Below are 10,124 nucleotides of genomic sequence, written 5' to 3' on the forward strand. Positions count from 1 at the left end.
CGCCAGGTTCTTGGTTCTAATCCGCAACAAGAAGCATATTATCTTAACCTATTCGCAATTGCTGCCTTGTCGTGTTGGTGAGCCGTGGTTTCGTATATCTGATTGAGAATTGCAGACGGGTTTGTTTCCGTTTTATATTCAACGGTTTAGAAACGGCTTCGTTCACAATAGCACGTCTTCAGTGATGATGTGTGGGGCTATTTCACTTCTCTCAGTATTTGATAAGAGGTCAGATGCTGAGGAACACTGGTCCGTCGGACGGGCAGGCCAAGTGACAGTCCCGGGAGTAGAATGTATGTTACAATATCACACCTACATCGTAACTCTCTGAACACTTATTTCAATTAGGATTGATGTAAGCCGATGTTCACTTACGATCATCACATGGATTTGGCTTGAAATTACCTTCTGTTGGCTTCCTAACCCTATCGAAATACTAAACTAAGCTATTATTGCAGTGAATATAATGATGTTTACTTGTTAATGATGGTAACCTACTTATATCTCAGGTATTGCCAAAATCTAAAATTGAAAAATCGAATGTTTTTACTGGTAGGTTTTTGGTTTCTATGATAATTGTAAACTTTGCATTCATGATGGCGTATGTGGAGGTCAAAGGTCGTTTGGGTCACTTGGGGTCAAATTGTGAAAACCTTGTCAACACCAAATCTCAAGAAGGTAAGCTTTAGCAGATCTCATATTTAATGTGAATATGAACCACACTGAGTGCAAGTAGCCTATAGTTTATGTGTGAAGGTCAAAGGTCATTTGGGGTCACCAGGGGTCAACGTCTTGAAAACCTTGTAAACACGATATTTTAAGAAGGGAAGCTTAAGCAGACCTCATATTTAGTATGTTGAAGTACCACATTGATTACAAGAAGCCTATTGCTTTTAGTGGAGATCAAAGCTCGTTTGGGGTCATCATATATCAAATTGTGTAAACCTTGTAAACATGATATCTCAATATTACAAGTTTGGGCACTTCACATACTTCGTATGAAGTGTAGAACACTGAGTTAAAGAAGCCTTTATTGATTTTGGTTAAGGGCCAAAGGTCATTTGAAGTCAACAAACTCCAAAAATTCACTTTACTCCCCATCTTACCCGTCTCTCTACACTAACGCACCTTCCTAAACAATGTCGCAAGGGAAGTTTGGCCAGATCGGAAATCTAGTATGTAATTGTAACACATTGAGTACAAGAAGCTTCATGTCGTAGGCGGTGGTCAATGGTAGTTTGAAATCACCAGGGGTTAGATTGAGAAAACCATGTTTTACACAATATTTCAGCAAGAAAAGATGTCATATTTAGTATGTTGATGTATCACGTTTAGTACAAGAAGCCTGTTCTTGAGGTCAATGGTCATTTCAGGACAGCCTTTGTCATTGTGAATTTGTTGTTTGTCACATCACACTGCTTTTCACTGTATTACTATGATCAAGTATGTTGTTCATCCTCACTATTCATTACTGTCGATTCATGAAGAAAACTGCATCGAAACCACGATGCATTTTGTATTCTTGTTTTATACTGTATTACCTCTCTAAATTCAGCGAGGTAGCCAGGAATTTGCGGGGGGGGGGGGTGGGGAGCACATCTTGCGACGTTGATATGGAGGAGGGTTGTAAGGGGAGGGAGTGTCTCCCTTCCCTTTGAGAAATTTGTGAACAAGGTCCTTAGATGCGATCTTGTGCAATGTTTTGCCAGTTTAATCATTATGATATGATATCATATTATCAGCAGATTTTGTTTCCTGTTTGAATTCTTTTACATGTTCTTTACATATTATATCAGAAAGACAAACATAGTGCTCTTTTACAATTTTTCCAGTAGGATGATTCTTGTTTATTGTCCAATGTCTGGACTTTAATATATTTGACGAACTTAACTGGTGGACAATATAAACTTTCATATTTTGTAGCAGAATTACACATCATTATGAACAGATTATAGGGTTTCTACTGTGCATATATTAAAAGGGAGTGGTACTCATAGAATGTTGCAATTTTAAATACATCTGGTAATGTTTAAAACAATGCAGAGCCAGAATATATGCTTGGGCTAAGTCAGCGACGTAGCCAGGAATTTGAAAGGGGGGGGGAGCACTTTTTGCGATTGATATGGATTTTCAAAGTTGTAGGCACGACTATCTGAGCGGAAGCAGGACACTTCGCCCCACAACCATTTCGCCCAACTGCCATTTCGACCAACCTTACCATTTCGCCCAACCAGCCTGTTCATTTCGCCCAACCAGCCTGGTCATTTCGCCCAACCAGTCTGGTCATTTCGCCCAACCAGCCTTGTCATTTCGCCCAACCAGCCTGGTCATTTCGCCCAACCTTGATTAAATAAGATACTTCAAAAGGAATCGTTCGGGAATTGTTAACGTTACAGGATACGAACCGAGGATGGATCAGTGTGTTAGGGCTTAGGTTTGATAGTAAACGTTCGAATATTAAGGAAACTGAAGTCCTTTATTTTTTATAACTTTAGTTAGGAAACGTTCGGGAATTTTTAACGTTACACGATACGAACCGAATATTAAGGAATCTTGAGGATGGATCAGTGTTTAAGGGGTTAGGTTTGATAGTAAACGTTCGAGAATTGTTAACGTTACGGGATACGAACCGAGTATTAAGAAAACCATAAGTCGTGGTTAAAAAAAAATTGAACTAGTGAAATAGAAACGGTTATATTATTCCACACCGATTCCCCTTTGTTTGTATAATAATAAAACTTCCATATAATAATAATGTAAGTTCCAATAATATAACCCAAAATAAATCAAATTGAACTAGTGGAATAGAAACGGTTATATTATTCCACACCGATTCCCCTTTCTTTGTATAATAATATAACTTCCATATAATAATAATATAACTTTCAATAATATAACCCAAAATAAATCAAATTGAACTAGTGGAATAGAAAAAGTAATATTATTCTGACTGAATATTAGTAAAAATAAGGTTGGGCGAAATGACCAACACGGTTGGGCGAAATGACCATGCTGGTTGGACGAAATGACCAACACGGTTGGGCGAAATGACTATGCTGGTTGGGCGAAATGACCAGGCTGGTTGGGCGAAATGACCAGGCTGGTTGGGCGAAATGGCAGTTGGGCGAAATGGTTGTTGGGCGAAGTGACTAGAAAGCGTTTCAATCACTCATTTGCATTATTTTTATTGATGAAAAATTGTAACTCTAAGTGAAAAAAACGTAAGGTAAAATTATGTTATCATTGCAGCCACCTTTAAAGCATGCAGTCATCGCAATTTTAATATTGAATATTAGTAAAAATAAAGTTGGGCGAAATGACCAACACGGTTGGGCGAAATGACCATGCTGGTTGGGCGAAATGACCAGGCCGGTTGGGCGAAATGACCAGGCCGGTTGGGCGAAATGACCATGCTGGTTGGGCGAAATGACCAGGCTGGTTGGGCGAAATGACCAGGCTGGTTGGGCGAAATGGCAGTTGGGCGAAATGGTTGTTGGGCGAAGTGACTAGAAAGCATCTGAGCGGAGCGCCACCATCGGTTGGCGCGAAGCGTACAAGAACATTTTTGGTTTTACAAACCCCCCAGATGGCCGGAAACGGCCCTTCCCGAGTGTACATTCTGGTTCCCTGGCCGCTTGCTAACTTGAGACACCTCATTTAATATCACTTTAAAGCCCCCAAAAACAAACGAGTTAAAATAGTACGTAATTCAATATTACATAATGTATTTAAAATGAGCAAGGTATACATTAACAGAGTAGTCTTACTTTTCATCTTCTGATACTTGTAGATACAAAGATAGGCCAGATATGTCTTTGATACAACTATAGCCAGTAATTGTCTTTGACACACTTGTAGCTAGTAAATGTTTAAGTTAGCCTAATAAGAGAAGGCGAGAGCTATCCGACGATTGCCATCTGATGCAAATTTCTCAACTGTTTTCAATATTATTTGCGTAAACGGGTTCTTAACTAGATGTTAAAAAAACTGACAAGATCGAATCTAGTCTTTTTCGGCGGGTAGAGTGTTGAATGAAACGGCACGCGATAGAAAGGACAGCTTAGATGACAGAAGAATAGGTCGCCTAATTCAGCCATATTTTTTGCTACATTCATTTCAATAGTTTTTCCTGTCTAGACTCTTAAACTAGTCCAGCAAGCTTATGAATTTGACTTATGGGTGTTTTTAAGAAAAGGTAACTTGGCCAAATAAAGGGAAGGCACGGGCCTACAGTGCTACATACTGGCTACATCCCTGATCATATGATATCATATTATCAGCAGATTTTGTTTCCTTGAACCATTCAGTTTGTTCAGGGGTCAAATCAACATAATACAGAAATCAAGTTTGAGCATATTACAATTAAAACATGATTTTTGTTGCCGTATATGGGAATTTCTATCTATTAATCTCTTGCATTAACTGCAAATATTTTTGTCACCTGTTGCGTCCATGCTGGAGTTCATTAAAGTCACCCTGTCTAGTCAGTACGGAGGGGGTACTTCACAAACATTTGGTTGGTTGGACCAAAACATTGTTTTGAAATCTACCAGAACCTATAAGCATTACTCTTACTTGCCCTAGAGAACAATTTGGTTAGTTCATTGATATAGCAGGAGAACATTAATTAAGTCAGTAAAGGATATGATCAATACCATTTCATGGTCTGAAAATGGTAATGTTCAATTTGAGTACTGTAGAACCATTTACGAACTTCAGTGGCTTCTAAACGTAATTAGCTACGGTATGTTTATATCTTGGTTTAAGACCGCACTTGGAAATCCTGTACTATAGCTGGCCGTTACATTTTATTGTTGTAATTACCATTTATATCGTACTCTTTCTTTCTAGGAAGGTGTGTTCACCTCCTTTCTTATATAATTAGGTCAAGACATTGTCATTGCATTCAATCTTGCACTCCACCATACTATGACGTTACAAGCAATTTCGAATTTCAATTAAAAAAAACTACGCTAAAGTTAGGACTTATTGGAAAAGCAGGGTTAATATATTACTTAGTGATGATATGTGCACTTAAATTGATATCCCAATACACGCAGTTATTATCAAAAATGCTCCGACGTAAGAAGTCCATGTGGCAGCGACGTGTAGAAAAATGAACTGCATCAGGAATGTGAACACAATCTCCTGAGTTAATATAATTGTCACAAAGGTTACATTTTCTTCTCTCAGGGCAAGATAAATAGCACATTGGCCAACAAAATACAAAGAACTACACAAAATTGCCAACAAAGCCTCTTCGAATGTTGGCTGTCTCCATTTTCCACTTGCGATGACTGCGACAGCACTTACACTAACAGCAACCATAGAATTGAAGAATAGTGTAAATAAACTATGTATTCCTAGCTGTGACTGTTTTCGAACAAACGTTAACAGAAAACTAATGGAACATGCTGCAACCAAAGCAAATCCTACCCCGATCAATGTGTTCTCGTTGTCAGAGGTGTCCATTTGATCGTTTCCAAAGACGAAAGACGGACGAGAAACAAATACGACACCGAGAAGTGCTAGAAACGCAAAACAGATTTCCCGTAGTTTTAGCGGTTCCTTCAAGATAAGCCAACTAGAAAACCCTGCAAGCATCACCGACGTATACAAGATTGCAACTGCGTTTCCGGCATCAATGAAACTCACAGAAGAGAGGAAACAAAATGTGTTTGAGATCAGCATAACTCCACTAAGGGATAACCAGATATAATCAGTAAAACTTGTGGGAAGAGAAACTTGTTGTTGCAAGACAAAAAATAACGAGCCAATCATCGTAACGATTAAAGATATTGGGATTACTTGAAGTGGATAAAGTGTTTGCACCAGGGTCTTGAAAATAATACTGACCGAGGCATACATAAAGGACGCTAAGATGGCTAGAAGCAAACCATAACGATCCTTTACTAGATTAAATAATTTCCAACATGTTGCTTTGAAATTGGAAGCTTTGCAATTGCCGTTATTTGTTGATCCACTATTAGCTAGCTCGGTGTTTTGTTTCTCCGTTGAGTCCAACTTTATCGTTTCTGATTTATATTCTTCTTCAGACTGTATTAATGGCGACGATGGATCATTCTCCTCATTCCGGGGCTTTACGAAGAAATAAATGAAAAAAAGAATTAAAGAATTAAAAAAACAAAACATGAAACCCCAAATGTATCAAACTATCAAAAATTGAACAACATATTGAAGACCGTCATATCATTCAACCATAATTACACCAACACGGTATCAGCCTAAACTGTTATGTTTGGAAATTAATGTGAAACTGCGACTAACTATATGTTGGCTATTGATACGTTTTGTTCTTGGGTGTGCGCGCGTGTATGTGGATGGAATGTAGTTAATAATTTCAAAATTGCAAAAAATAACATTGTTATTGATCAGTTGACTTCATATTGCGAAGCAGGTGCTGGTTAAATTTATGAATGATGTAAGCATCAAGCAGATCGTTACATTTATTTTGCATTTCATTTGTAAGAAACATATCATCGAATCGCTGAATGTTCCGTAAGAAAGTTCCGTGCCGAAAACACTGGGAAACAATTTCTTCCTGTCCGAAAGGCTAGGTATAAAATTGACCTCAGTCAATGGCAATCTTCCACGTAGAATAAGCTACATATTTTGCAGACAATAAATTAATACTGTTGATAATTTTCTATGTGAGACCAACAGACTTTCTTGAGATATTACTATACTTGTGACAGGAATGCAGGAAACCTTTCAAATGAGATAATTATTTTGCTTTGCTGCTGATAATAACTTTCGATTCTGAACATAACTGCATCATGTTCGTCAATGTGCTTCATCCGAGCGATATTAAGAGTTTAATTAAAATAAAACACCTGTTTCACCTTATACTAATTTAATTAATTTTTGCTTCAGAAGCAAAGTCAATCATGTTTTGATCCTACAAGAGAGAAAACAAATGTTCTGACTCCAGCAGTGAAACCATAAATATTGATGGCTCTTCAATTAGAAATGCAGTGGAAGGATCAATTGGTTCTTCACTAATTTTATTGAAGAAATCACATTGACCATGTTTTCTAATTGACATATACCTTAACATTTGACACTTACCAAAGATCCACTAAGGCGACGAAATAATCTTGTCAGGTCCATTTCTAAATTTTCCAGCGATATTACTTCTATAACTGTTCTGTTTTTTGTTATCTGTTATGTGTTCCAATAAAGCCAGGTAGAACGAATGAATCAAGCATCCCCATATACTGGTGAAATAAACGTGACACTGCAGCTTCCACAATACATGCGTAATATTGATCTTTGGTTCTTTAGACGTTCCGGGGCTTGTATACCATGCACTTTATCAAAGCATGCCTTTCCTTTTGTAGCGCAATATTTAAGATATCTGCATTCCTTCCTAGTGGTCTAGTTGTGATAAGCTAAGCTGTTCGCTATGTGTATGTAAATGAGTTTATGTACCAGCTTGAAAAGTATGTGTAAGATGATAATGGCGTCCAAGCTGTTTAGTTGTACTTTTCAAAGCTGTTCGTTGTTTTATGTGTAAGCTAATTATGTTTAAAATGGATAACAAAGGCAGGGATCAAAAACAATTTCACATTATTCAGTAACCTCAAAACTCTCTTTAATATTCAATTTTTAAGGTAACCGCTTCCTGTTTGACTGAATACGCTTGCTTTGAAAAGTGGCTCCTATATATAAGTCCTCACTAGTCACTACAATATATAGTGAGCCGCCATACGCCGTACATTCCATCTTGATTTGCTATACCTGGATAAATCTAATTCTAAGATTTTGTGTGGGTTTTCCGTCGTTTTGGCCATAAGATCAGTGTAGTATTTGTTTCTTTTCTAAAAGACTCGTAACACACATCTGACGATGATCACACAGTTAACAGTCACGATGCAAATAGACTGGGGTTGAGAGCGGATCAGTCGTTTTGTTTGTTTGGTTTTAGTGCCCTGGTTCTTTCTTGGGTCACGTACGCGCTGTATACACAACAGACCACAGTGCAAGTGACAGCTGCTTTAACACATCAAATGTTTGTCGGACGATGTTCTTGTTTTCTGAATACTGAAAGATCTCAGAATGTTTGCAGCTGACTATCAGCCAATCAAATCATCAATAAATTTGTTAAATACAGTATTCATGAAACGCATGCTTCACTTAGCTATATGAAAGACATTATTCAAATCAAAGCGTGTTAGCCTGGATATCGTTGGGGTTTGCATGATAAAGCTGATCGTAGATTTTTTTGCCACTGATTTTAAAAGACAAATATGGATCTTACCTGGTTGATTAGTAGTATTTTGTTATATTCACAGGTATGTTAACAGGTTATGCGTGTGTTAAGGGAAAATCAGGGAAAATGCAGAATTCCTATATGTAACGGAAAACACGGATTCTGTTTTTGTCGACGGTGCCCTATCTTATATATTCGTGTATCTTTTGGATTTATTTTAACCAGTATATAGCGCCCGAATGTATGGAACGCCAAAACCGACAAACATGCATAAACAAATTATGTAAACCTAAGTCATATAATGACCAAGAACATTTTATGCGATCCTAACACTGCCACATGATGCCGCCAATACCGACAATTTTCACAAGTCCTTATGTGGGGATCCCGCATGTCGCCACATAAGGTCTTGTAGTGACTATGATATGTAGCCCTTTTGGCCTTCCAAGCAAACTTCATTCTATTTTTAACGTGACGGGTTTCCCAGTCAGGGACCCGTATAAAAGAAAAAAGGCCACGTGTTTTAAAAAGCACACTATTGGAATCGCGAGTCAATCTACAAGTATAGCGTTTACAGCAACTCTCGTTTACCTCCAATCCAGCCAAATTTAATCTCCTTCCGCGAGCAATTATTTACATATACAGTAACCTATATAAGCAACTTATTTTATAAGTGATATCATCGTACAGTCGCTAGGAAGTAAAGTCTCCAACGCGCCCTAGGCCGTCCAAGTATTTATATTGTTGAAGTTTTATTCCGCCATCTTAGATAGCTAGTCTTTCGCGTACGTAGCCTACCGGTGTACCGACTCAACGGTTGGCGCTGAGACTAGCGCTACCGAACGGCCGAGTATAGCCTAACGCGCCACTACATCGTCGTTAGCTGGATATTTATCTTCGCGGGATATTACTTTACAAGGAGTACGTGAGTGCAAATACGACTACGAGATAGTTCACCAGAAGCCGCAAAGAACACATTAGGGGTAAGTCATAACCTCTACCCTTAATTAATATAAACATTATAGTCTAAGCAGATCGTTAGTCCTTAAATGGCGATTCGAGTATCCACATCATGACCAACGAACTGCTTTAGTCCTTATGTGGCGATATGAGAGTATCCACATAATTCGGACCTACGATATATATAAAAAACTTCCAGCCTCCACCGGGATTCGAACTCGGCCTCCCGCTCTGTACGCGGACACCCTAACCAACTAGGCTATGGACGCTGATTGTACGTCCAGAGGCCTTAAACCGGTATGGAAGGTCGTAATTCCACTGTAGGCATTTGTCACCTGTATCGAACAATGCTTGTTCTGTTTTGGTGACATATTGCGCCTTTCTCAATAGAGATGAGACACGATGCTAACCAACCCGAAATAATTTGTGATACCTAAAGCCGGATCTCGAAAGAGACGGGTATGATTCTGTAAACACTACAAAGCCTCCATCGATAGCTGTCTTTCGTAATTATTCCCAACACTTAGTTATCATGGTATTATCTATAAACACATTTTTGCGTTGTGTTTTGGAGTGACTTTGGATGAATAAGCTTGGGTGATCTTTGATTAATTAGGTGGAATAGATAATAAAATATTATGGGTAGAAAGCAATTAAATTAATATAATACTAGTAGCCTCTTTCTGTGACATATTTTATAGGTTAGCTCAAAGTCACGCATATTTGTATATGTTTGTGTGTATATGCGGCTGTGTTTGGTGTGTATACGTGCGTGTATGATTGCATGTATAAATTCTGTGACGTCCCTGCATACTATCTGTCTAATATGCCTTCTTAGTGTCAATTAAAAGTATGCATCGGACCTATTACACAACCGGACCTGCATATTCAGCTAGCTATATATAAGTATGATTCTATAACGTTGCTACGT

The 10,124-nt window shown here is 38.2% G+C and overlaps 1 protein-coding gene across 1 annotated transcript; it reads right to left on the reverse strand.

Moving 5' to 3' along the window:
• Positions 1 to 3,469: 3,469 nt before the first annotated feature.
• Positions 3,470 to 7,970, reverse strand: LOC139977911 (solute carrier family 35 member G1-like). The gene is made up of 2 exons (XM_071987636.1): positions 7,090 to 7,970; positions 3,470 to 6,099 (listed from the first exon to the last, which is right to left on the reverse strand). Exons 1-2 carry the CDS (start codon positions 7,129 to 7,131, stop codon positions 5,035 to 5,037), a joined length of 1,107 nt encoding a protein of 368 aa, XP_071843737.1. The 5' UTR covers positions 7,132 to 7,970; the 3' UTR covers positions 3,470 to 5,034.
• Positions 7,971 to 10,124: the final 2,154 nt, after the last annotated feature.

Source organism: Apostichopus japonicus, chromosome 12, assembly GCF_037975245.1.
Source record: "Apostichopus japonicus isolate 1M-3 chromosome 12, ASM3797524v1, whole genome shotgun sequence".
Taxonomy (NCBI): Eukaryota; Metazoa; Echinodermata; class Holothuroidea; order Aspidochirotida; family Stichopodidae; genus Apostichopus; species Apostichopus japonicus.

Coding starts and splice junctions, on each gene's coding strand:
- LOC139977911 (XM_071987636.1), bottom strand. CDS start 7,131: ATGGACCTGACAAGATTATTTCGTCGCCTTAGTGGATCTTTG. Junction 6,100..7,089: donor GTCGCCTTAGTGGATCTTTG/GTAAGTGTCAAA, acceptor TTCTTCGTAAAG/CCCCGGAATGAGGAGAATGA.